A 26,124-nucleotide genomic window follows, 5' to 3' on the forward strand; every position below is an offset into this window, starting at 1 on the left:
AATTAGTAATGGATAAAGCTCAAGTTATTATCAGTAATGCCAGCTAATTAAAATGCCCTTTTCACCCACAGCTAGGAACACTGAACCACATCCTTGTGACATTCATTTACTGCAGAGACAAAATGGCATGTGGATGAAGATGCATGAAGTCTTCTAATCCTGCACAGCTGGGTGGCCATGTTAAGAAGGATTTCACCAGCAAATTAACACCAATTTGTTAACTTTTTGTTGTTGTTTGTAGTCTTGTTCAGTGCAAGCTTGTAAACTTTTATTCTCATAGTAACGCTCATCTTTTGCCATTTTCAGCATAGAGGATGGAGGTCATGAGATGATTTTCTTAATATGTCGCTCAAGTGCAGGGAAGTTCATAAAGTGTATATATATATATATATATATATATATATATATATATATATATATATATATAATCACTTGAGCTGATTTTAGCAAATAGTACCAGTTGTTTCAAACCTGTATGAATTTCTTTCTTCTGCTGAACACAAAGGAAGATATTTTGAAGAATGTCAGTAACCAAACCGTTAACTGGACCCATTGACTTCCATGGTAGGAACAAAATAAAATACTATGGGTTTGAAACAACTTGAGGGTGAGTAGCCTATATATGATGACAGAATTTTCATTTTGAAGTGAACTATCCCTTTAAAGGTGCTGCCTGAATGCAAAACATCACATCACTGACTTTATATTAGATGGCACACTTGTCTGTGAAAGCCATTGGCTGTGTAAACATTAAGAAAAGGTGACCACAGGTTGTGTGGTCCAGCCAGTCAGAAGACTCGACAAAATTAGATTTGAAGCAAAAAAGTATTTGAAAATCAGGTTGAAGGTTTAAAAGTTGATTCCCCAATGGAGACAATTAATTAGATTTTTACTTCCTGAAACCAGCCTTTTTCAGTCCAATTCAGTCTGGTGCAAGATACAGAACAGCTAACAACATTTTTTGCAGTATGGTTAATGTGACACAATGTTTCTAGCATTAAGTACTTTACTTATCCAAACTGAAAGCGGAAACTCATTTTCAATTGTGCAATTCATGCCAAGAGCCCCCTAAAAAATGTTGCTTGCGAACAATTTTTGCCAGAATGCAAGGCAACTTTTGTATAGCCATCAATTGCGCATTTTTATAGGATAACATTAGACTCCTCCTGTAAGTAATCTTTGCTTCTCCATTACACATCAGTGCTCACTTGAAGTATCAGACATTTGTATATTCATAATTCATATGCATATGGATTACTTAAGAATTTGTTAGGCATAGACATGCATCTGTTTCCATTGAGAACCCAGTAGGGCATTCACAGCAAGCGAAAGGAGACTTATTTTCGGGGTAAACCTTTTGGGTTGGCAACAGCATGCGGATTTCAGCCCAAAATCCGTCTGTAAATGTTTACTTTGGCGGAAGGACGGTCTCGCGAAACAGACTACTGTGTGTGCGCCGTACGTCCTGTGCAGAATCACAGAGCTCCTTTTTTTTTTTTTCAGATTAACATATGCACACACAAACACACATCTTTCCCACTCTCTCTCAGGTTTCTGTATTGTTACAGCTCGGGAAAACATGGCAAATCACTTGCAAGTCTAGCTGTTTGTGCCGCTTCGGCTATAAACACAGAAATTTGGTTTTCGTTCCAGTTGTTCCATGGAATTGGACCTTGGTGCTTGTTTGGACAAGCCATTTCTCATTGCCTTAATTCAGGCTAAGGAAACACAGCATTTGCATCAACTTGTGTGTTTTCGCTTGTGTGCACATGCTTGTGTTTTCAGTAGTTTTCCACATAGGAAAAAAGGGGATGTTTGTGCTAGACGCAGCGTGTTTGTCCTGGCTCGAAGAGTTTTCCCTCTTTTCAGAGTTTTTCGGATAGATTTCTGATGTTTTCTCAGTGTGTGGAAATGGATTTGTTTTGGCAGATCCTTCAGGTATTATTCACACCCCTGTTCTCGCTATCTCACCATCAATGTTTGGATCTTTCCTGAAATGTGATTTTAGTATCAGATAAGAATAATTAACTTCCCTGCATGTTGAAGCAAAGGTGGGTTTTTTTTTCTTCTCGTTAACACTTTACGTAAAGCCTTTATGTATAATGCATTATAAAAGTATTCAAAATGCATTCTTTTTATAAATAACTGTAACCAAATTTAAAATGCATTAATATTTGCAGATTCATTGGTACATCTGAAATTGGTTGTTTGTCGTGTCTTAATGCATTGTACTTTCTAAAGGTGTTCAATAAATAGAAAAGTATTATAATGTAGGCCTATCATAACTGTGGTTACAGTTATTCATGAGCCCATAGAATGCCTTAAGGTGCATTACAAGACATTAATACAGTAAAAATCCCTTTATAATGCATTATATATATATATATATAAATAACATATACACTCACCGGCCACTTTATTAGGTACCCCATGCTAGTAACGGGTTGGACCCCCTTTTGCCTTCAGAACTGCCTCAATTCTTCGTGGCATAGATTCAACAAGGTGCTGGAAGCATTCCTCAGGGAGTTTGGTCCATATTGACATGATGGCATCACACAGTTGCCGCAGATTTGTCGGCTGCACATCCATGATGCGAATCTCCCGTTCCACCACATCCCAAAGATGCTCTATTGGGTTGAGATCTGGTGACTGTGGAGGCCATTTTAGTACAGTGAACTCATTGTCATGTTCAAGAAACCAATTTGAAATGATTAGAGCTTTGTGACATGGTGGAAGTAGCCATCAGAGGATGGGTACATGGTGGCCATAAAGGGATGGACATGGTCAGAAACAATGCTCAGGTAGGCCGTGGCATTTAAACGATGCCCAATTGGCACTAAGGGGCCTAAAGTGTGCCAGGAAAACATCCCCCACACCATTACACCACCACCACCAGCCTGCACAGTGGTAACAAGGCATGATGGTTCCATGTTCTCATTCTGTTTACGCCAAATTCTGACTCTTAACATCTGAATGTCTCAACAGAAATCGAGACTCATCAGACCAGGCAACATTTTTCCAGTCTTCAACTGTTCAATTTTGGTGAGCTCTTGCAAATTGTAGCCTCTTTTTCCTATTTGTAGTGGAGATGAGTGGTACCCGGTGGAGTCTTCTGCTGTTGTAGCCCATCCGCCTCAAGGTTGTGCGTGTTGTGGCTTCACAAATGCTTTGCTGCATACCTCGGTTGTAACGAGTGGTTATTTCAGTCACTGTTGCCCTTCTATCAGCTCGAACCAGTCTGGCCATTCTCCTCTGACCTCTGGCATCAACAAGGCATTTCCGCCCACAGAACTGCCGCTCACTGGATGTTTTTTCTTTTTCGGACCATTCTCTGTAAACCCTAGAGATGGTTGTGCGTGAAAATCCCAGTAGATTAGCAGTTTCTGAAATACTCAGACCGGCCCGTCTGGCACCAACAATCATGCCACGTTCAAAGTCACTCAAATCACCTTTCTTCCCCATACTGATGCTCGGTTTGAACTGCAGGAGATTGTCTTGACCATGTCTACATGCCTAAATGCACTGAGTTGCCACCATGTGATTGGCTGCTTAGAAATTAAGTGTTAACGAGCAGTTGGACAGGTGTACCTAATAAAGTGGCCGGTGAGTGTATATATATATGGCTTTAAGTGAAGTTTTACTTACCATTTCCTCTTTTCAGACAATGAACTAGCAGGTCTATGTGCAGTCTGTGCATGAGTGACAAAGGATATTGAGGCTTGAAAAGAGCCCGGTTCACCTTTCCAAACTCATCCATACTAATTTTGACTCATCCAGAATCCAGATATCCTAATATCCAGCTATGTTCCGTCCTTCTCCAAGAGTTTCTGTTTTCATCTGGGCCTTCAGCAAAAATGAAATTTCTTGTTTCTGTGATAGTTGTTGTTTAAAGGCCTGTTCACACCAAGGACGAGAACTATATTCTTTATAAAGATAATGATGTAGTTCTAAAAATCTTTCTCAATATTAAAGAATAGCAGAGTATAAAAACAGAATATAGTTATCTTTATAGTTATCGTTCTTGGTGTGAACAATCCTTAACCTTGTGTTTTGCGTCATTGTTTCATTGACTGATGATTGTTTGAGTTTTATCCAGGTTGACATCCTTCTGGAGATTTGTGGTTTGCTGTTTTTCTCCAAACATAACAGCATGTACTTTTCACCAGAAAGTTCAACTTTTGTCCTCTCCGTTTACACAGCAGTGCAGCAGTGGTGTTGTTAAATGTCTTGGTGGTCTTCTGCAAGTTGTAAGATGGACAGCAATGTGTTGTTTTTGTCCTCTGTAACCTCCTGTGAGCAACTTCCTGTGCAGTGTTTTTCTCGGGTCTTAGTAGATCAGTGAACTATCAAGAGATAAGAGATCCTGCTGGTCCTTTGAGAGATGCCTGAACACGCAGACTCTCTGATCCTCAAACATAAATGAAAAGTATGACTGGAAGATCCTCTAGTCTAGTGGGACACCAGTCTTAGCTGTCATCCAAGGATGTTTGTAACTTCTCTGAAGACTCCATGACATGCCCTTGCATTCATCTTTATAGGACGCTTCTAGGAAGTAGCAAGTGTGCTGACTTCCTGCTCACATTTTCTAACTTGTTTTTCAGTTGTAAATTCTTATAGTTCCATTTGGAAAGTTCTTGTGTCCGTTATATGTTCTGACTGCATCTGTTTGATTCAGGAATCTTGTAGGGCTCTGCGATTAATCGAAATCGCGATAAAATCGTGATGTGTGTAACAGTGCCAGCCAGGTAATTTGCATGAACTGTCAAACTATTATTGCGGCACCACAAGACATTCACACAGAATGTGTTTTTGTGGTTGAAAACATAAGACAGGTCTAGAGATGTTTTTTTTTTAAACTAGCCTACTTTTACCTTGAGCGCTGCGTAGAAACTAGGGATGTCAATTTTCTAAAATTCCCATGATCGATCGTCGTTTAAATTAACAATCAATTAATCGATTAATCGTTAGCCTTAATATACTGCAATGTCTGCTGCATATGGCCAATAGCATGACATGGTCTGCAAATGCTGCTCAAAATGACATGTTCCTCACCAAATGAATGAGAAGGGGTTTTAATCTAAATAAAGGGCTAGATTGTAAAATATTTTGATGTGATTGATCATTTAATTAAATTACTTATTTAATAATCAAATATAACAGATGCGTGGTTGTCAGAATGTTGTAGGCTCTTCGGAACAACGCACAGAAAACGGCAACTAACCCCAATGATTTCTAAATGATTTATTAAAATAGTGTTCTCATGTCATGTAATATGACAGTCCCAATATTATTAGCCGTGCATTGCTGCTTGAGTTGCACGCTGAATGAATACGGTAAACTGCACTTTGCTAGCGCGTTTAACTAAAAGAAACGCATCCTATATGAGATTAATCATATACAAAATAAATGTATTACAAATTATTTATATCTGCACAAAATGACGCGAATGCAGTGCACAAATGAACTTGAACTAATTTACGTGCCATTCAGAATGACTCATGTTGTGGACGAGCAATGCGATGAAACACGGCAACTAAACCCAAATAATTCAGTGTTTTATAACAGTATTGTTGTCTTTATGATATGTAATATGACAGTCCCAATCATAGTCATTATTAGTCGTGCATTGCCGTTTTAGCGGCGCGCTGAAGATGATCACCGGCAAGCTTTACTACAGCGTTAATTCTTAACCAAATGATTTGGTTAAGAATTAACGCTGTAGTAAAGCTTGCCGGTGATCATTTAATGCATTCTATATGAGATTAATCAGATATAGATAGGCCTACACAATATTACAACTTACATTTGCACAAAACAAAAGGTTGCAAATGCACACGCAAACTTATAGTCATGATGGTGTAATTTGGTCCCAAACAAAAGTCCGGCATGCTCGCTATAGATTTTGCGGTTGAGCAGCACGCACGCGCATTAACCTGCTTAATCGACGATTACACTCAGACAACTTAATCCAGATATTTTAATCAAATCCGCAAATTCTTTTGAAGAATCAAATTAGCCAGAGATCAGTTATCACGACATCTGAGATGATTTGACAGATGCCAGATCTTCTAAGCAACATACGAAGAACGGACACTTGGTGAACAAAAACATTATAACACAGGCTTTTGCGAACTGGTAAATTGTTCCCTCGTGGCTATGAAAGATTGTGGTAATTATTTGTTCTTATGTATGCATTTATTTATTTTTCTTAATTATATATTTTCTTATTTTTCTTAGTTTACTGTTTTCCTTAACTTTTTTGGGTTAATTATCCAAAATAAATTTGAGCAAGTACATAACCAGCCAGTGTTCAAAACTATCTGCTTGCCTTAGCTCATTTTCAAAATGGTAAGCGTGTAATGTTTTTAATTCCAGTGGTACTCGTGAATTTCCATGGGAAATTCAAGCATGTTTTTGCGTCATTACGTCACATCTGTACACATAAAGGAGGAGTCTCGGCTAGTAGGCTATGAGTGTGAGGATGTTGGAGGTGGAGATTTATAGCCTTTTCTCACAGCACTTGATATAATTAAACTTATTAATTTGATGGCGGATCCAGAAAGTTCAAACGACAATCACCAGTGACAACTAGAGATTAACCCGTTGTAAAGTAAAATGCAAAAGAGTTTGGAAAAAGAGACTGCAACCGGGCCCATGCGAAAACGAGGATAAATATCTGAAGGGCTTTCAATGTAGTCACGCAGTACTGATGTTGTTAACTTTAACAATTTGAGAACAAAGTATAATTTGCACGGTTTGATGTGAATTCTTATGTTGGTCATACTTACTACCAAAAAATAGAATCTGTGATTCCGAATGACAGTATCCACACCGGCGCGGTGACTGACAGCCGCACACTCTCCTTAAACCATGGGATTCATCCGCGCTGTGCCGTGTCGAAGTACAACTCGCATAAAGTTGATAATGACGGCAATTGCAGATTTCGAACAGAGATGGCGACAGAGGAAAAACTGTGGACTGCAGCTTTAAGCAAGTCAATATGTTTAACTTACACTTTGACAACTCAGTGACTTGAATGGATTAACTTGATTGCAGATTTTTGGTGAATAACATTTTAAATTATTTGTGATGTCACATGACAAGTCCATATATCATATTTTTATATGATGTCAGACATTGACATTACTTAGTACTTTGGTTGAACTATTTCTTTAAATAAGGTTTCAGTTTATCAGCCATGCTTATAAAAAATACAGTTCATTCAATATGGTTCACAAACACTTTTTCCCAAATGTTAGCTGACTCACAATGTGGATTGTTCTTGATGGAGATGAATTACCTCGTTGATGTGTTTTCTCTCGGCTCTGCTCTCATCTCCATAAACTTGATTTTCAAGCCTGAATAGTCTCACACTGTGTCTATCAGCTCGGTCACATGGGTGGTTGTTTATTTACTGGAGTGGTTTATGCCGCCTCTTTTCACCCTGTAATGTCTGTCTGTGTGGGAGATGGAGACCTCATGTTCTGTTACCTGATAAAATCTCGCCAAAGCTCTCGCAGGGGTAGTCCAGTTCAGAGGCTTGTGTAGCCAGCGGTCTCCACGGTACACTTTTTTTTGTATCGCTGTGTGTGGATGGAGGACTTCCAACTACTTCCATCTACCTTGTCTCACCCGGCCCTTGGCAAGCCTATGATAAATCTGACCTGGTCAGACATTAAACACGTTTTCTTTCTTTCGTTGACCCCGGTACACACCTCGCAGCCGCTGCAGCTGATCAGATGTCAGGCCTGACTGCAAAACCAGCCGGGAAAGTCAGAGAACAAAAACCTAAAGTGCATTTTTTCCTTTCTCCATCTAAGCCTTGACTTCTCACTCACTGCCTCTAGCATTTCCTTTGAGCGCATCTTAAAGTGTCAAATAAAGCTTAGCCAAGTCCTGTGTTCACAAGCTCAGGGACTCGTTCAGTTCTTTTATGGAGTCTGAATCCATGCTGTCAGTATAATTCATGTTTCTATTTTTAATGATTTCTCATTAAAGAAATGAGAAATCATTTCTCATTGAAGAAATGAGATTTCTCCTCTGTTTTTGGCCTAACATGCCATTTTGTCCAATTGGATTGTCTAATATGCCTTGATGGAAATTTATTTTGCCACAAATCGTATTGTTGCTATAGACACAAGTGTAATTCAAAGTAAACAGCTCAAGCTGTTTGTGTTGCGACATAATTTCTGCCGAGCTCACCCACATAGACGAGGATGCCAGATTTGTACCACGCTTGGAATAGTTGATATGAAACGTGATGATTTACAGCTGTTGTTTCTTTGTTTTTCCTTCTGAAGGTATGGAGTGACTCCAGAAAACATCATCCTGTACGGTCAGAGTATAGGGACGGTGCCGACGGTAGACCTGGCGTCCCGGTACGAGTGCGCGGCAGTGATCCTTCACTCTCCCCTCATGTCCGGCTTGCGTGTGGCCTTCCCGGACACCCGCAAAACTTACTGCTTTGATGCCTTCCCAAGGTAAGATGCAAACATCTGTGATCCCGAATGTAATGCTTGTGAACATGCCTTTCTAGCTGAAATGAAAAGATTATTTTTATTTTTTCAGTAAGGATGCATTAAATTGATCAAAAGTGACAGTAAATACATGTTGGTAATGCTTAACAGTATAGGTTCCATTTATTAACATTAGTTAACTACATTACTTCAATGAAACATACTACTGAAGCATTTAGTAATCTTACATAATGTTAATTTGGTTAATGGTGAAGTTGGTTCTGTTCATATTATTTAATGGCCCTAAGCTAACCTGAATTAACAATGCACAGTTGTTTTTTTGTTAACTAACATTAACAAAGATTAATATACTGTACAAATGTATTGCTCATTGTTACTTAATCTATTGAATAATGAGACCTTTAGGGCTGCCCCCAACTAAAGATTTTTCTAGTCGACTAGTCGTTTGTTTATGCCTTTAGTCAACTAATCGCACGTTTATATTAATTTAATTACTTAAATATATACTGGGGGGTGGAATATATGCCTCACACCACTCAAGCACACACATAAAGCTTGTCGCAAAGCACTGGCAAAAGTAATGATTAATAAACAATTAAAATGTTTCCTTAATTTTTTTTAAAGAACTAGTGTTTTCTGAGTCAGTATCGGCTGCAAAGATGAAGTTGACAATGCTGACTCGCCATCTCCGAAGTACATTGGATGCGCCTTTAAAGAGAAATACAACTTTACGTAATATAAGAGAGTATTTGTTTTTCTATTCGAATTGGTTAATTTAAAAGTATTTAAAAGTACATTTCAAGCTTTCTATAGATGTATTTTCTCATGTCTTTGAGGCAAGGATATACTGTTTCGGTTAATATATGTGATGTAGAAATAAAAGTAGACCCTTTACTATTTGGAATGATATATAAAAAATTTAGTATTTTAAGTTGTTTCTGCTATGCAAGTGATCGTGCTGGCGCCTCCATGTCATGCAGTAAGCCCGTTATACTTTAGCTTCCAATAGCGCTTGTATTTCCAATAGCGCTACGTTTGTATTTACTGACTGACATACTGTAATTACCACAAGGACCTGCCGTTAACAATCTGTCCCTCATGGACTTTGGCACTTTTTGTGGAGTTTTTTTTTCTGCAACTAACCGACTAATAAAATCTTGGTCGACTAAGCCTCTTCTAGTCAACTAACGTTTAGTCGACTATTAGGGGGTGGCCCTAGATACCTTATTGTAAGCGTTACAGACATTTTTAATGTCGCCAAAGATTTAGATTTCAAATAATTGCTGTCCTTTTTGAACTTCTATTCAAATAATTCTGACAAAATGTATCATGTTCCTCACAAAAATTTTAAGCATCACAACTGTTTTCAACATTGATAATAATAAAAAGTGTTTCTTGAAAAGCATATTAGAATGATTTCTGGATCATGTGACACTGAAGACTGGAGCAGTGATGCTGAAAAGTCAGCTTTGCATAACATTAAAAATATATTCAACTAGAAAATGGTTATTTTAAATTGTAATATTTCAGAATATTTGTCTTTACTGTATTTTTAATCAAATAAATACAACCTTGATGAGCATAAAATAATTGAAAAAATTGAAAAAATATCAACCTCAATCTTTTGAATGGTAGTGTACTTAATCTTTTTTTTTTTTTTGCGTTCCAATTTTGTGTGCAATATGCTTTAGATGATCCATGAATGGACTAAGCGGTTAGTTGGCATCTAGGATCAAACCAGTAACTGGTAACAGCCTGAAGCTGTACAGTTCATTGCGTTACTCACACAGATGGTAGCAGGAAACTCAGGAATCTGAATGAGACAAGTGTTGAATCGGAGTTAGCCATCTTCTCTCAAGCTGTGTTCCCTTACTTCCTCTTTTCCAATTGTAGTTTTGTTTTTATACTCTTTTGGAACTTCTCTGAGTTTTTATTACTCAGGAAGTGGCTTACATTTTTACCACACTGAGCTACAAAGTGCTAAAAGTTGCCATTTTCCTTCCTTTCAGCAGTTCAAGTGATGGCTTTCAAGTATCTCACAGCTGTAGCCATTTGTGTTCTTTTTTTTTTTTTTTAAATGAAAGTGGTTGCAGGCGCTGAGTAATGTAATGAAAGTTGAACTGGCTGTCAGCTATTTGAGATTTTTCATGTATTAAAAAAAACCTAGTTTTTGTACTAGAAAACTGCCACTCGTAAAAAAAACAACAGGTAGTTATGTATTGATAAGATGATAATCTTAAAATTAGGATAATAGGGGCACTTTGTTTTGAAGGTCTCCAACAGGTTTACATGCATAAAAAAAAAAAAAAAACTTAAATATTTTTTATAGTATACATTACACATCACCACATTTTTCAATGATTCTCAAATGACTTGTCCGATAATTCAGTCTTTCTAAATCCCTCCTTTCCGTGAGCCTACTCTGCTCTGATTGGCCAGATGGACCTGTCTGTTGTGATTGGTCTACCGCTTACAGCGCTTGTCGGAAACTAAACGACTGTTACCATAACTTAATTTCAGCTCAGGAGGCTTCCTCAGGCCTCAGCGATTGTACACACTGTAAAGACATTAATGATAACGTCTATGCTAGTCACTTTGATGTACATTATGAGATTTTGCTACTGTAATTCCTCACCATCAGCATTCACAAGAGTATGTCCTTCAACAAACACGTGTATATTTCTAATTTATTGCGGTGCACAACGGTGCATACGTTAGCCGAGCACTAACGTGAATGACTGATGTAACATAAACGTTTGTAAAACAAATCTTGCTCCATCCTTTATCATTACTCAAAGTACTAAGAACAGCAGACAATCTGCATTTAATAGACACAATTTTAAGTAATGGTGGGCCACAGCTGATTTGCAGAACTATTTCAGTAAGACAGAAATAACGTGATTTAACACACAACTACATATTTTGAGCATCTGGTAGAAAATATATACTTCGATAATTATTCATACTTATAGGTTGTGATTGAGGAGCAAGTTGGTCCAAATAAACTGGGTACTGACCCATATTTCAAGAGCAAGCGTTTTGCGGATCTTGCTCTGAACTCCGAGATTTGAGAAGCAGTCGTCAGTAAAATGATGTTGGAGGGCTGGTAAAGTTCGCGAGCGGACAACGTAGGCGTGAGCATTATGCAAATGTCTTATCTAGTGACGTAGAACCGTAAAGTAGAAGGATTATAATTACAGACGACTCGTTTAGGTGGTTCAGAGTCGAGTTTTTTATTTTATTTTAGGAGACAACTTTATTTATTGTGCACTTTCGACTTTACAACTTTGCAGAAAGTTTACGTTCACAAACTGCTAAATTACACACTGCATGGGAGGGAATTTTCCAAAAACCATAATAGGGGCCCTTTTTAGACTCCTTTTGACAAAAAAAAGTTCTATGGAAGCTTGTTTCTGCCACGGAATAAAACAAATTAAAAGATAATTGTGACTTTTAATCTCACAATTGGGAGTTTATTTTTCAGAATTGTGAGATAAAAAGTAGCAATTGCGAAAAAAAAAATTTATTTGCGATTTTATAGCAAATAATTCTGACTTTACAACTCACAATTGCAACTTTATATCACACATTTCTGACTTAACTCGTAATTGCAAGTTTATACCATGCATTTCTGAGAATTGCGAGATATAAACTCGCAGATGCGAGAAAGTCAGAATAGTTAGAAGTTGCAATTACCTTTTGTTTGTTCTGTTGTGGAAACAAGCTTCCATAGTTAGCAACACAAGCTACTAACTAACAAAAAAACATTAGTTCGTAGCTTGTAGTGGAGCCAACTACTTTGCCGAGATGCAAGCTACTTATAGTTGAACCCAGTCGACTCTTTTGACAAAGTTTCCAAGCCGCTTTCTCAGAATTAAAGCTCCTGTAGGTAACTTTTGAAAACATGTATTTACTAAAACTGTCATTATGTCCTGACAGTAGAATATGAGACAGATAATCTGTGTAAAAATCAAGCTCCTCTGGCTCCTCCCAGTGGTCCTATTGCCATTTGCAAGAAATACACGCTCCCGGTCAGAAACAACCAATCAGAGCCAGGAGGAATGTCTTAGCAGTGTCAATCACGCTCGTGTACGCGCTGATCACACCCCTCTCTTGCACAGCGCGAGCCGTCGTTCAAACTCAAGATTGCCGGCGTGCTGCAGCTGTGCTTATGACGGAGAAACAACCTAAACTGCCAATTCTCGAGTGACACCTGCTCATAAAACAAAGAGGTAAAAGGAAAAAGACTGATGACGATAAACAAGCGAAAAAGAAAGAATTACACAGAGCCCATTGACTCGGTGTCAAAACTCTAGCCGCATAACATGTAGTGCTAGATAAAATGTCACGCACTCTGCTAAGCAACAATTGAAACCTGATAATTCACTGGCTTGTCATGTTGCTGAAATAATGTACTAGCACATCTTATCTAGCATTATATATCGCTAGAATAATTACTTACATACTGTAACGTTAGTTACCGTTATATTAACTAGCTATTTATAACTTATAGAAAGAGTGCAACGTTATAAAGTTACATGTAGGCTATTGCAAAATACATAATGATTTGAGGACCAAGTTTGTAGTCAAAGTATGGGCAGGCCATAGTCAATGTAAAGCATATTGTTGACGTTTAGTCCCTATTAGTGAATGTGCCATATAACTTTTTATCCGCCGTCATCGTTGGCCCTGTTTACTAGCCTGCGCGTTCACGACAGGCTCCGCTGTGGAGGACGAGCTGTGGAGGGAGGGCTGTAGCTCAGCAGAGAGCAAGGGGGTGGGACCTGTAAGTTGTGCTTGTTCAAATTTTCAGGCTAAGTCAATGTTTTCTCAAAACTCCCTACTGCAGCTTTAATCGGGAAACACTGCTGTTTAAAAGTTTTTTTTTTTTTTTTTTTTTTTTTTTTATGTAATTATCACTGTTTAAAAAAAATATTAAGCAGCACAACAGTTTTCAACCTTGATAAGAAGAAATATTTGCAAATAAACATATTAGAATGATTTCTGAAGGATCATGTGACACTAAAGACTTGAGTAATGATACTGAAAATTCAGCTTTGCATCACAGGAATAAATTACATTTTAAAATGTATTCAAATATTATAAATTGTAGTAATTTTGCTATATTACTGTTTTTTATTTATTTTATTTTTTTATTTTACTTTTGATCAAACAAATGCAGCCTTGGTCAGCATAAGAGAATCCTCCCTAAAACATTTAGGCCTAATAAATCTTACCGACCCCATACTTTTGAACTGTGGTCTATCCCGTCATCATGATGTGAAATGTGGATGAAGGAAAATAACACTACAGCATAAGAGGGAAAGAAATGAATGGCTGCCTTATTGTAGTGTTGTTATTCTAAGATCTGAGTGAGGGAACTTTAATGCCATGCCTAATATGACAGGTCAGCAATTAACACTTTTACAAATACGCTCACGCATAGGTTGAATTTCAGTCTCATTAGCAAGGAGATCAACTTTGACCCTTGCTGTCAAATGTAAATCTCCCTTCCAAGTCTACTTTGACAGGAGGTGTTTTTGCTTGGACAGGTTGTTGTGAACTTCTATGTGTAATTGCTCTTAAAAGCCATCCCTGTAACCTGTCAAAAAAACCTTGAAGGACAACATGAAACTCCATTTTCTCTTTTACGGCTATATTACACAGCTTGAGACATGTCTGATTACACTGATTTTACCAGGAATACTTGAAGATAATCTAAGTAGTTCTTTTGAAACCCCCAGTCGTGATAGTTGATACCTTTGCCTGTTTCTGTCAATGCGCATCACTTTTCCCTGAAAGTGTCAGGTGACACTTGCGTTGTTTCCGATTCTCATTCCCTTCATCTCTGGCTGTAACTACCATGTCTGGCTTCTGAGATAAAGCTGGTGAAAAACAGCCGATGCGTGTACAGCTCACCTGTGCAGCAGAGGACACCTATCTTTATTCCGCACTCACTTATATCAGTCGTGATATACCCTCATCACGACCCGCCGTGCAGCTTGGCACGTAAACCCTTTCGCTTCAGCTTCCTGCGTGTTCTAGTTTATAATAATGTCTATTCTGGTGGTAAGATTCTCCTGCTGCAGTATTCATAGGTAGCTTCATGTCTGATGCAGCTGAAACATGCAAATTCAGAATGAAAAACTTTGTTACATGTCGCGTAGCCAGACCTTCAGACTGATGGCCGAAGGTCTGGACTCCACAGCAGCTTTCATTGGACAAGGACCGCTCGGATATGCCGTCTGACTGACATGCAACACAACCAATCACAGTTTGTTTTGTTCCGCGTCATGTTCAGGGGCGTGAAAATGTAACGTCGATGACCCTACTACAGTAACAGACTGGTGTGTAAAACTCTTGGATGTATTTTAAAGAGTCTATGCCGCCAACTTTACATACTTCACATACTTTTGAAACTCCGGTGCTCATTGTCACAGTTGTAAAAACGACAGCTTTATCCTTCCATGAGGGGGTTTGGCGTCACCCCATCTTAGTTTCCAAACAAACTGTTGAAGAACCCGACAGGCACGTCTCCCAGAAATCCAATGACGACTTCGAAAGTCCTGAAGTGTTTCCAATTTTGTGTGGCATATGCATCAGACCTTCAGCCAACGGTCCATGGGTGTGACATTTTTTTGGTGAATTCCTGCTTTTTTATTTTTTATTAAATGTTTCAGCAGGGACTGTGAGGAGACGGAGACAACCTACAAATCAATGAGAAATTGTAAGGAAGTAGGAAGCAACTGTAGCGCAGGAAATCTCACATTTCAGGCACTCCATTGTCCTGTTATGAGTGCGTTAGGATGACAAGCCAGAATGCTTTTGTAGCTTCATTTTTTATTTTATTTTGCAAAACAACATTTATGATACCATTTATGTCAGATGAAATTGCAGAAACACATTTGAGACCTGTTGGGCCAAAAAATAAAATGAGCTTTTAAGTTAGTTTTTGATTTAGAATAATTTCTTTTTATATATATTTTAAAAAAGTGAGCACTAACTTTTATAAATGAATGACTTTGCAATAACTCACACTACCATTGAAAGGTTTGGGGTCTGTAAGATCTTTTTTTTAAATTTGGACTTAAGTCTTTTTAATTCTCACTAAGGCTGCATTTACTTAATATTTAACAATTTTACTGTTTTTACTGGATTTTATTATTAGACTAGTGTCACGTGATCCTTCATAAATCATTCTAATATGCTGATTTAATGCTGAAGAAACATTTCTTATTATTATCAAACATTGTATTTTTGTGGAAACAATACAAATGTCTTTTATTGTTATTTTTGATCAATGTAAGGCATCCTTGCTGAATACAAGTAGTAATTTCTTTCAGAAAAAAAAAAAAAAAAAAAAAAAAAAAAAAATCTTTCTGACTGATGTGCAAAAAAAACCAAAGTGACCTGAAAATAACCATCGAATAGATTTTTGGACAGTACAAGCGCATCTGCATTTGAATTGCCACATATTGTGCGTGCACAATTAGGAAGTGTATGTAAACTGAATTTGCAATCAGTGAGACTGAGCGCTCGCTGTCCATCTTGATATCTCGGTGTGCATCTCATAACACATCAGAGCAGGCGTGCACGTCGCGTCATCAGTTGTAAATGTGAGCTCTTTCTGACGAGATATCGCCACCAGCTGGCGTTTAGAGTTAAATATGATGACACGGAAAAAGAGCAACATGCACATGATCCCAAAGACATTCATATTTTGCCTAATATTTTCTTTTCAGGTAAAAGGCTTCAATGCATGCCAAGTGAACTGACTTGCCTTAAATGGATTTTGTCTTAGAATTCTACTTTTCGGCTGAGATCAAGTTTCGCCCTTAAGAGGCATCACAAAAGGTCTATAGGTAACACCTCTAAGGAGCTCACATGACTGCTCATTTGGATGTTGACCCGATACTCATGGGTTTATTCTTCAAGGCCTTTTTAAAAATGCTGGCGGAGGTCAAAGGTCTTCAATCCCTGTGTTTAAATTTGCCAAGTCGACTATTCATGAAAGATTTTCTTGATTCTTTTTATGCAGTACTTGAAGGGATAAAGAAACAGAAGGAGGTCAGAATAATGAAATATCCGTGTCATTCTTTACAAGTCAAGCCTCGGTTAAGCTGGGTCTCAATCGGAAAGCAGACTGCGGATTTCTGGATTGAACTCGATTAGACTGTAGCGACTGGTCTGGAACCTCTCTTAATCGCTGATCCCGTTTTATCCGACCTCATATTTAAATCTAATTAAATTGCGACAAGATCAAATTGCAAGATTAAGGCTGTAATGGGAAGATTACAGCCGTAGCTCTCAGACAGAATGTTGTTGAGGCTTTAGAAACATGCAAGAATGACGGAAACCTCCTCTGTTTCGTTACTCGTCTCGTTTCGCTCACTCTCTACTCCAGTCTGGGTGAAATTAGCAATGGCCGGGGGCGCGCTTCATTGTAATCAAAGTGATTCTCTCTCTGAGGCAGATGCTCTTTCTCGCTCTCTTTTGGGTGATGAATGGGAGGTTGAGTGGCCTGATTCTCTTCTACACTGTCAGTATTTCATAATGAGAAGCTACAGTCGTGAGAGATTGAACCGTCTCTGTGTTCTAATAGCTCGCCAGCCGGCCCCGTCAAAGACCCGTAATGAACACGAAGCCAGCTGACTGGAGGTGTTAATGAGCTAGCTGTCTTGACGCCGGCTTGCAATTTGTCGAAAGAATTATGGTTTAACACGTCGTCCGTTTCCCTTAATAAAATGTGAAATCTTGGAGTGGATTCGAAAGATGCAGATTCAAAATGGCTATTTTTTTTTTTTAACAAGATGAGTTGTTGATGAAGGGTATTAGCACTAATAAAGTAAATCGTTTTTGCTTTAAATTGAGTTTTACAGAAGTCAGGTGAGGGTTGTGATCGTGCTAAAGGTCAAAGTCTGTAAACTGTACTCATGTGGTTTAAATCATATGTGGTTTGTTTTTCATAAAGCACCAAAGGAAAATTTGAATAATCTTCATGTTGCTCTTTCCATACAAAGTTCATAATGGCTACATCTGCTGCCTGCAAGCAGCAAAAAATCTACATAAGCACCTTAAAAGATGTTTTTTGCAGTCGTCTTAAGTCATATGATGGTGAACGTTATTTCACCAAGTACAACATCTTCCTGGATCAACATTCCAGTAATTTGAGGGACAAGTTTACATAAAAAAAAAAAAAGTAGGCTTACCAGGGTTTGGTGCTTCTACATCAGTGTTGTTCACCGATCATTTCCCTCTGATTTTAGGGATGACTTCCCAGGTAGGGTTAGGTTTAGGGATAGGGTTAGCACTAAACTTTTGGACAGGAATGTTGTTCTAGGATCTACAAAGTGTTGATCCAGGAACATGTCTTTCTGGGTAAAATCACAGTGACCGTCATATGATAGCTTTTTGTAAGTATTAGACCAATATTTTGATCATTATTCACAAAACAATCTATGTCTGTTTCTCGTGCAAAGCTATCGTATGGCTTCTGAAGACTTTAAAAATAGTGCATGAATTAAACAACTTTCATGGTTTTGTTTTTGTCCTATGTCCTCCCTTTTTTTTGTGATTTAAAAATAAAATAAACAGCTCCATGTTGCCTGTGCTTGTTTGTAGGGCTGCACAATTTGGCAAACAATTGTTTTTTTTATATACATCAATATGACTTTACAGTGATACAACTACTACTACTATAATAATAATAATTCTTGCTAATCTTCATTTGAATTCTGCACAGAATGTTATATTTTAAAGCGATATGGAGGAGATTAGGAGGGAACTGCGGCTTTACATAGCTCAACGAATCTGGTCGAGCTGTGATATAAACTAAACGCTATTTTAAAAAAGGGGAGGAGCTGTTTGATATGTCTCGCCCTGTCTTCCTGTTTAAGTGGAAATTACGTCAACACATTAAATAATGCTGCGCGTTTCAAGGCACTTTAGTGGGCCTTTAAATTAAAGAAATAGTGCATTTGGGGGTCAATAGAGACTGATGTTTCATAATTAATATGGACACATCTGTTATTTGATTGTTATCAGAGTGCAATACAGATGTTCCTCAAGTGTCTTGCAGAACAACAGCTGTCCCCCCCACACACACAACCCATTATGCCAACAAAGCATAATGTCCAATGTGATTACGTAATGCCTGGCGCGTCGCAGACCAGCACAAGACAAACAATTGTGGTTAAAAAGTATATACATTTTATTTATTTTTTTAGAAAATGACAGATCGTTTCGCAAGATAAGACCCTATTCCTCAGCTGGGATCGTGCAGAGCCCTTTGAACCACTTCGTAGCCCTTTGAAACTGCATTGATTTGGGCTTCAACAATTTGGTTACCATTGAAGTCCATTGTGTGGAGAAAAATCCTGAAATGTTTCTCAAAAAATGTAATTTCTTTTCCGCTGAAGAAAGAAAGACATGAACATCTTCGATGGCATCTTGGAGGGCATTTGAGTAAATTATCAGGAAATTTTCATTTAGAGAGGTGAACTAATCCTTTAACACACTAAATGTGATTTAAACATCCCAGGTCTCTGTTGCGAGTAGGCATTTGTTCTCAACTCTATCAGGCAACAGCACTAGTTATCACATTGCATTTTTTAACTTTACTCTACTTTCTCCAAAAGTCGCTCCTGCTCAGTGGAAAGTGCCTGCCCTCATTGAAAACGATTGACCTCAGGTCGCTTCAAGACGCTGCCAGTGTGAACACCCCATTCAAACAAACTAAAACACCCTGAACAATCCTTAGATTACAATCCTGGACGCAAATCCGGTGGTCTCAATTCTGGAAACCACCACTGCCAAGTCCAGGATTTCTCTTCCAGTCACTGATTCCAGATCCAGCAGACCAGCGGAACTTAGGAGTGGGAGTGTGTCCGTGTGGTTGGGTCGGTGGATATTCACAAAGGCTGTGAATGGAGAGTCAGGCTGAATAAAAGTTTGATGACTCGCCTGTCTCTGCAGATTTGCTGGCTGCAGTGTGGCATGGTTTGAATATTAAAATACAGTGAGGGAGAGCCAGTGATGGTTGACTCCTACAGTCAAGGGGTAAAGACAAACAGAGAGATGCTGTGAGTGATAGTGTCATCTTAAATTGGCGCTTCTGGTATTGCTTCCCTTCTCTTCTCTGCGGGCCATGTAGCCTTTTCAAATTAACTTCATTGAAACATGGGCATCTTTTTAACCCCTCTTCCAGTTAGTAGTGTTGTCGAAAATATAGATTTTTTGATGCATGTCGATTCTGAATATTTTATATTGTTTTTATACATTTTATGCAGTATCGATACACCAGTACCAGCTTTGCTCTGTCACGTTTGCAAAATTTCCAATATTTTTGTGATCTTTCATGCATTTCACTAGATTTGTTTTTTTTCTCTTTTTTTTTTACAAACACTAAGGTCTCCCTGCAGTTTTCCTCCTATTGTATTTTTATAAAAAATATTTATTGTATAAGAAATATTGAAATACAGTTGTTATAATAATGCATTATTATTGTGAAATATTTAATGTTAAACATTTCATATTTACATTTATGTGTATTCTTACTGTGCAGTTGTATTACAATTAGGGCTGTCAATAGATTAAATCGCACAAAAAGTGAGCAAGTTATCGCGATTTAAAAGACTTTAATAACACCCTTATTGGGAAATTAAGCATACACCATTTATCTTGTTTAACACGTTGAATTTGTTATTTGCTATATCCAGCCAAGTATACCATCAGATTGAAGGGTGATTCTCACAAAAAAGTCTCTTAAGTGTCTCTTAAAAAAAGACTCCAAAGGGACACCAAATAACCAATTTAGATGTGCATATAATTTCACAATTTGTAAAGCACCCATGAAAAAAAATACAGAAATAAACTTCTCAAACTTGACAGTGTATAGCATGTCTAAAATTTCAACAAGCTCTTTGCTGTTGCACTGTACACAAGTCAAGTTGCTATACCGAACAGGATCACATGGAGATGCCAAACTAACCCTAAACCAACCGCCTTGACCTGGCTGCATTATATACCTACTACAGTACATGGATCCATTCAGAATTACTAAACACAGCAACATACACATGGCAAATCAAAACATTATCCTGATTGTGAGTGGAAACAACGTTTATGTACTGAAATGTCTTTACAGAAATACAATGTGCGATCAGTGCGTCGAGAGCGCACATACATTGCTTGATTGCACGCAATATAACAGACTTAGAATCAGCCTGGTTTTCTTTACATTAGCGCTGTTTTGGACTGATTGTTTTAATGAATTCTCGTACTGAATTATTGGACTCTGAACTTTTTCAGTTTAATGGCTTAAAATGATCTGATCACAAACAGAGAAGCGAAATCGGGTTAAAGTCACCTGACTTCTGTAAATTTCCACCTACCAGGGTTACAGGTGCTTGTGCCTGAGGAATCAAATTAACTTGTGCCAGAATTAAATTAACTTGGATACTGTACAATATGATACCACGTAGAAAAATTGCTATTGAATTTCAATATTTTTCAAGGTGTTGCAAGTTAGAACTTTCAGTACTACCAACACTACCAGTTCATGTGCAATCTTTCTTAGTTGCAAGAGTGAAATATCAGGTGCAAATCCAGGAATGGACGAAAAGTCCAAAGCTAGGCAAGGGTGAATCATTCAGAGTGGAAAAAGAAATTCTTTTGGATTAAGTGTGCTGAGGTGGTACAGTTTTTAATATGAAAAAGATGAGGTACGTGAAGTCAGCCAGTGCCTTGAATCAATTCTGCTCCCTTAAAACATGAAATCGAAATGCTGTCTTGTGGTTTTTAGTCTGTTTGTTAGCTTTGAGGAAATCGATATGCTAGTATGGCAGATATGCCTATTTAGCATTTACAGTTGTTCTCTTCACAGAGTGAATATATTGATTAATCCTCTTGTTTACAGTGGTTTTTCATGTCATGACGCCTTTAATTCTGTTACTTTCCTTTTTACTTCTGTGAAGCTGCTTTGAAAAAATGTCTGTATGAAGCGGTATAAAAATAAAGATGACGACAGAGGCGAAGTTTTTCCGCTGCTGTGTATTATAGACATCCTTGGTCGACGAGTGAAGTGTGTGCTCAAGCGGTTTCATGGGGTCTTTAGGCTTTGCTATCAAAGCCCACCAAAAGTAACATTTGGTCATGTTTTGCATCCTCCTCCTATTTGAACTGAAGAGGGAAAATTATAGTAAGTAAGCTAAAGACCAGAAAATGCTCCTTTTAATGAGCGTTCCCTCCTATCAGTTTAGCAAAACATGCTTGCTGTTTGTTGTATGATAAAAATACAGTATTTACACTTTGCCAGTCATCCATTGGAATGTGCTGGGTTTAACTTTATGCTGCATGTTTATTTGGCTGGTGTTTGGATAACGGCGTCGTTCTTCATAGGCGGTGTAATTATTCCATCAGCCAGTGTCATGCATTAATCTCCTCGCTTACTCAAATTTGATTGCCTGTGCACCAATGAGGAAAAAAAGCAACAATTAAGCAGGTTGAGTGGAAAATTAATTAGTATGCCTGTTTAACTCCTTTGGACTAAGGATCACAGAAGCGAGTCAGCAGTTCTACATAGTCGTGGTAAAGCTTGTGTGGATATTAACTGTGATCACCATTACCTGTGTTTACTGCAAGTATATGACTATTGACAATATGCAGAGTAAGACATTCCAGTGTAAATGGCATTTTGTGATGTTTGGAGTGTTAAGAATGAACACATGCATAGTCCTGTGTTGCCAGACAGACTTATTTATTCATCATTTTATTAATGCCACTTGTGTTTTAAGCAATGCTCGTTTGCATAACAAATGGCATGTAGCCATTTCAATTATTATTTATTTGTAATTATTTACACTACCGTTGAAAAATGTGGGGTTGGTAAGATATTTTTTCATATTTTGAAAGAAGTCTCTTATCACCAAGGCTGCATTTTTTTTTTTTTTTTTTTTACTGACCAAAATAAGTAAAAACAGTAATGTAGTTATTGTTTTTGAATATATTTTAGAATATTTATTCCTGATGCAAAACTGAATTTTCAGCATCGTTACTCCAGTCTTCAGTGTCACATGATCCTTCAGAAGTCATTCTAATTGACTGAGTTTCTGCTCATTATCATTATCAATGTGTACGTTAACATGCACACACTCATAATGGGATTTAGCAATTAAACTTTACCTCAAGTAAACAATACTACGTTTAAACTAATGCTATTAAGCTCATAATCATAAACACACTTCTTAGCATAATCAGAATAATAGAATAATGAAAATTGCATGTAAATGGGAGTGAAGAGGTTTGCTCGTGTCATGTATACATCTTACTGCGATTAAGTCCTACCTTACTCTGATTATTATTAGAAGAAATAATTGCATTATTAGTCTGTTTATAATGGTTGTGCTGCTTAATATTTGTATGGAAACTGTGATGCACTTTTTCAGGATTCTTTGTTGAATAGAAAGCTCAAAACAACAGCATTTATTTGGAATAGAAATATTTTGCAACATAATAAATGTCTTTTCGGTCTCATCAGTTTAATGTGTCCTTGCTGAATAAAATTTAATTTCTTTAAACAAAAATATATACGAACTTTTGAACGGTAGTGTACATTCTTATTATTTAGTTAAACACTTAAGAGGAGTGTTATTCAGCATATTAGCTGTAGAATTGAAATTCGTAATGAGAATCATGAACTTTCACTGATATTAACTCCAACAACAGATTTCTGAGGTATAACGACAACACTTATTTGTTTTGGATGCACAGCGATTGTAACACTGCTTTTCCTTTTGTGGTACAATTTCATCTTTTAGAAAGAGAAACTGTTGTTTATCACTATAAATGTTGCTTTACATGCCAGACGGTCTTCTTCCTGCCTTAGCTTGACACTGCTTGACCAGAATAAGTTGTACGGTGGATTAGATGTGCCGCAATTAAAACAAAATCTATCAATTCACAAGCTTGCAAAGCACTTGACAAGTAAATCAATGCCACTGACTGATATTTTTCTGTGTCTGATACGACTTGTATGTGTCTTCATATGTTTCAGCATCGACAAAGTCTCAAAGGTGGCATCTCCAGTCCTGGTCATCCACGGCACGGAAGACGAAGTGATCGATTTCTCCCACGGCTTGGCCATCTACGAGCGATGTCCACGTGCCGTGGAGCCTCTGTGGGTGGAAGGCGCCGGGCACAACGACATCGAGCTTTACGCTCAGTACCTCGAGAGACTCAAACAGTTCATTACGTTTGAGCTGGCTACCTCCTGAAGACACGGCAGGCCGAGACGCACACACACTCACACGTGTCGTGTAGGGTTCCCCTTTACCCACGGCTGAGGACGCCATCAGTACTTGCACTTGCTGAAGGGGAAAAAAGCGGAAGTCTCTCTCTTGATCTTTAGGAGAGTTTTCATCCCTACAGGGGAAACGCGTTTTAATAATTTCGAAACCACTTTCTATTCTTTTATACTTGATGAAGAAATGCTGAAGTTTTGCACCGCATTCAGTACATTGCGTTTTTGATTTAAACATTTTTCTTCCTTTTTTTTTTTATGCTCCTCAAGGGTTAATTAAACTGATGCACTTTTATTGTGCAGATATTTTCAGGTTGATATATTTTTGTTTTCGATGATTTTTTTTTGTTGGTGGCGGGAATTATGTCATGGCATTCCGTTTTATTACGTTTCAAGTAGATTAGTACAAGATAAACCAGTGAGTGACTTTTTACATGGCCAGTTTGTGCGTGTGTGTGTGTGTTTAGGTGCGTTACGCACATGCGTTTGTGTGGTAAAGGCCACTGAATCTTCGGTCGAAAATAATTGTAGCTTGGGCTAATTAAAACAGGAAGACCTGTGAAAAACACTTGACCCGTAAATAATGAAGATGTACTGTCCGTGAATACAGTGGGAAGGGGAGGGGGGCGTATTGTCTTTTCAGCGGTGAAACATGGTGCTTTGTTGCAACAGCATTCAGGGCATTGTTTCCGCATAAACACTTCATCGTTTTTACCGTGGGTTGTATAAAAATGTGAAATTTGAAGCTTTCTCTTTTGCTTTTAGCATTGGCGTTACAATAAGCCTTATGTTCTCAGACATTTCGCTCCGACATTCCTGTCAATGATTTCTCGGAAATGGGATTTTGAAGATTTTCTCTGGGCTCCCGCTCGCTGCTACTCTAATGGGAAAATCACTGTGAAAACTGAACCTAGATATAAATAAGGTATCACACCTCCTCACCATTTTGAAGTTTATCCCCTTTTCCAGACATTGGACAAATTACAAAACCCAGTCCCTCATACTGCAAATGAAGGACTGTGTTTGTAGACATTTCACCATAACGCTACACAACAGAATGTTTGGAAGTGTTTTCCATGTTAATGAAGGACATCGATTGCTACCGAACTGGTGCGATCGTCCGATTGTATGTTCGTTAACTTGACTTGTTTTGTTTTTTTGCTGTAAGGTTATGCAGTGGCGGTTCATGTACACTGTTGTTCAGAAATGAAGCTCTTCCGTGCTTGACCTCAGTGGACTTGACACCCTCTTTTTAAGGAATGGCAGAAACTGATCACATCTGAGTCCGACATTGCTTTTGATACTGACATTTTTACAATGTTTTTTTAGTAATTATTAATATTTACACCTCTTTTAATGCTGGTTTGTAAGATAACTGTACTGTACACCCTCTCTCTCTCTATATATATATATAGGTAAAATATGAAGTAAATGGCATTTAGCTTTGATTTTTATTGACACTGGAATCACAGTATGCAAATATAATGCAGAAAAAATGTAGTTGGTACAGACTCTTTTGCTTGTAGTTTTTTTTTTTTTAAATATATCTTTAAAGCCTTAAATGTGCTGCGAGGCAGATTATTGTTCTTTCTGTTGGTTGTTGCGTCATTGCAACACAGTGGATATTGTACTGCTTATAAAGGAATAAAGGATGCATGGAAACCAAAACTAGCTTAACATGTGAAGTCTTTTCATTTCTCAGGTTGCTGATTTCTATTTAGTTTGAAAAAAGTTTACTGCAGACAGCTCTGCATGTTTAAGAAGGTCAGGTGTGTGCAACTGTTCAGCTCGAGTCATAACAGTGTTGTGCAAGACTCTAAAAGGTAGCTGTTTATAATGCCTAATTTGTTGCAGGATTAACATCATCTGGATTATTAAAATAGCTTAGTGATCATTTTATATTGGAAACTGCTAATTTAAATAGGTATACGAATATCAATGTATAACTATTTAGCTTGATAGCTAACTTAAAGCAATGTGAGACGTTTCATTTGTCCATTAAGAGCTTAAGTTATATACTTTTTAGAATGAAATCTATATTTTTATTTGGCAAGGATGCATTAAATTGTTTCAAATAAATGCTGCTCTTTTGCTCTGTTCATTAAGTAACCTTGAAAAAAAAAATCATGGATTCCACAAAAATCATTAAGCAGCACAACAGTTTTCAACATTGATAATAAAAAATGATTCTTGAGCAGCAAATCAGCAAATTAGAATGATTTCTGAAGGATCATGTGACACTGAAGACTGGAGCAATGATGCTGAAAATTCAGCTTTGCATCACAGGAATAAATTACATTTTAAAAGATATTCAAGTAGAAAATGGTTATTTAAAACGGCAATAAAATT

At 37.7% G+C, this 26,124-nt stretch overlaps 1 protein-coding gene across 1 annotated transcript in view; it reads left to right on the forward strand.

Moving 5' to 3' along the window:
- Positions 1 to 25,446, forward strand: part of abhd17c (abhydrolase domain containing 17C, depalmitoylase) — a 41,885-nt gene extending 16,439 nt beyond the window's left edge. The window contains exons 2-3 of the mRNA XM_056239558.1: positions 8,301 to 8,480; positions 23,530 to 25,446. Of these exons, the coding sequence (XP_056095533.1) occupies positions 8,301 to 8,480; positions 23,530 to 23,749 (400 nt within the window). The 3' untranslated portion in view covers positions 23,750 to 25,446. The remainder of the gene's footprint in view (positions 1 to 8,300; positions 8,481 to 23,529) is intronic.
- Positions 25,447 to 26,124: the final 678 nt, after the last annotated feature.

This window comes from Rhinichthys klamathensis, unplaced genomic scaffold, assembly GCF_029890125.1.
Source record: "Rhinichthys klamathensis goyatoka isolate OS25496 unplaced genomic scaffold, OSU_Roscu_1.1 h1tg000567l_1, whole genome shotgun sequence".
Taxonomy (NCBI): Eukaryota; Metazoa; Chordata; class Actinopteri; order Cypriniformes; family Leuciscidae; genus Rhinichthys; species Rhinichthys klamathensis.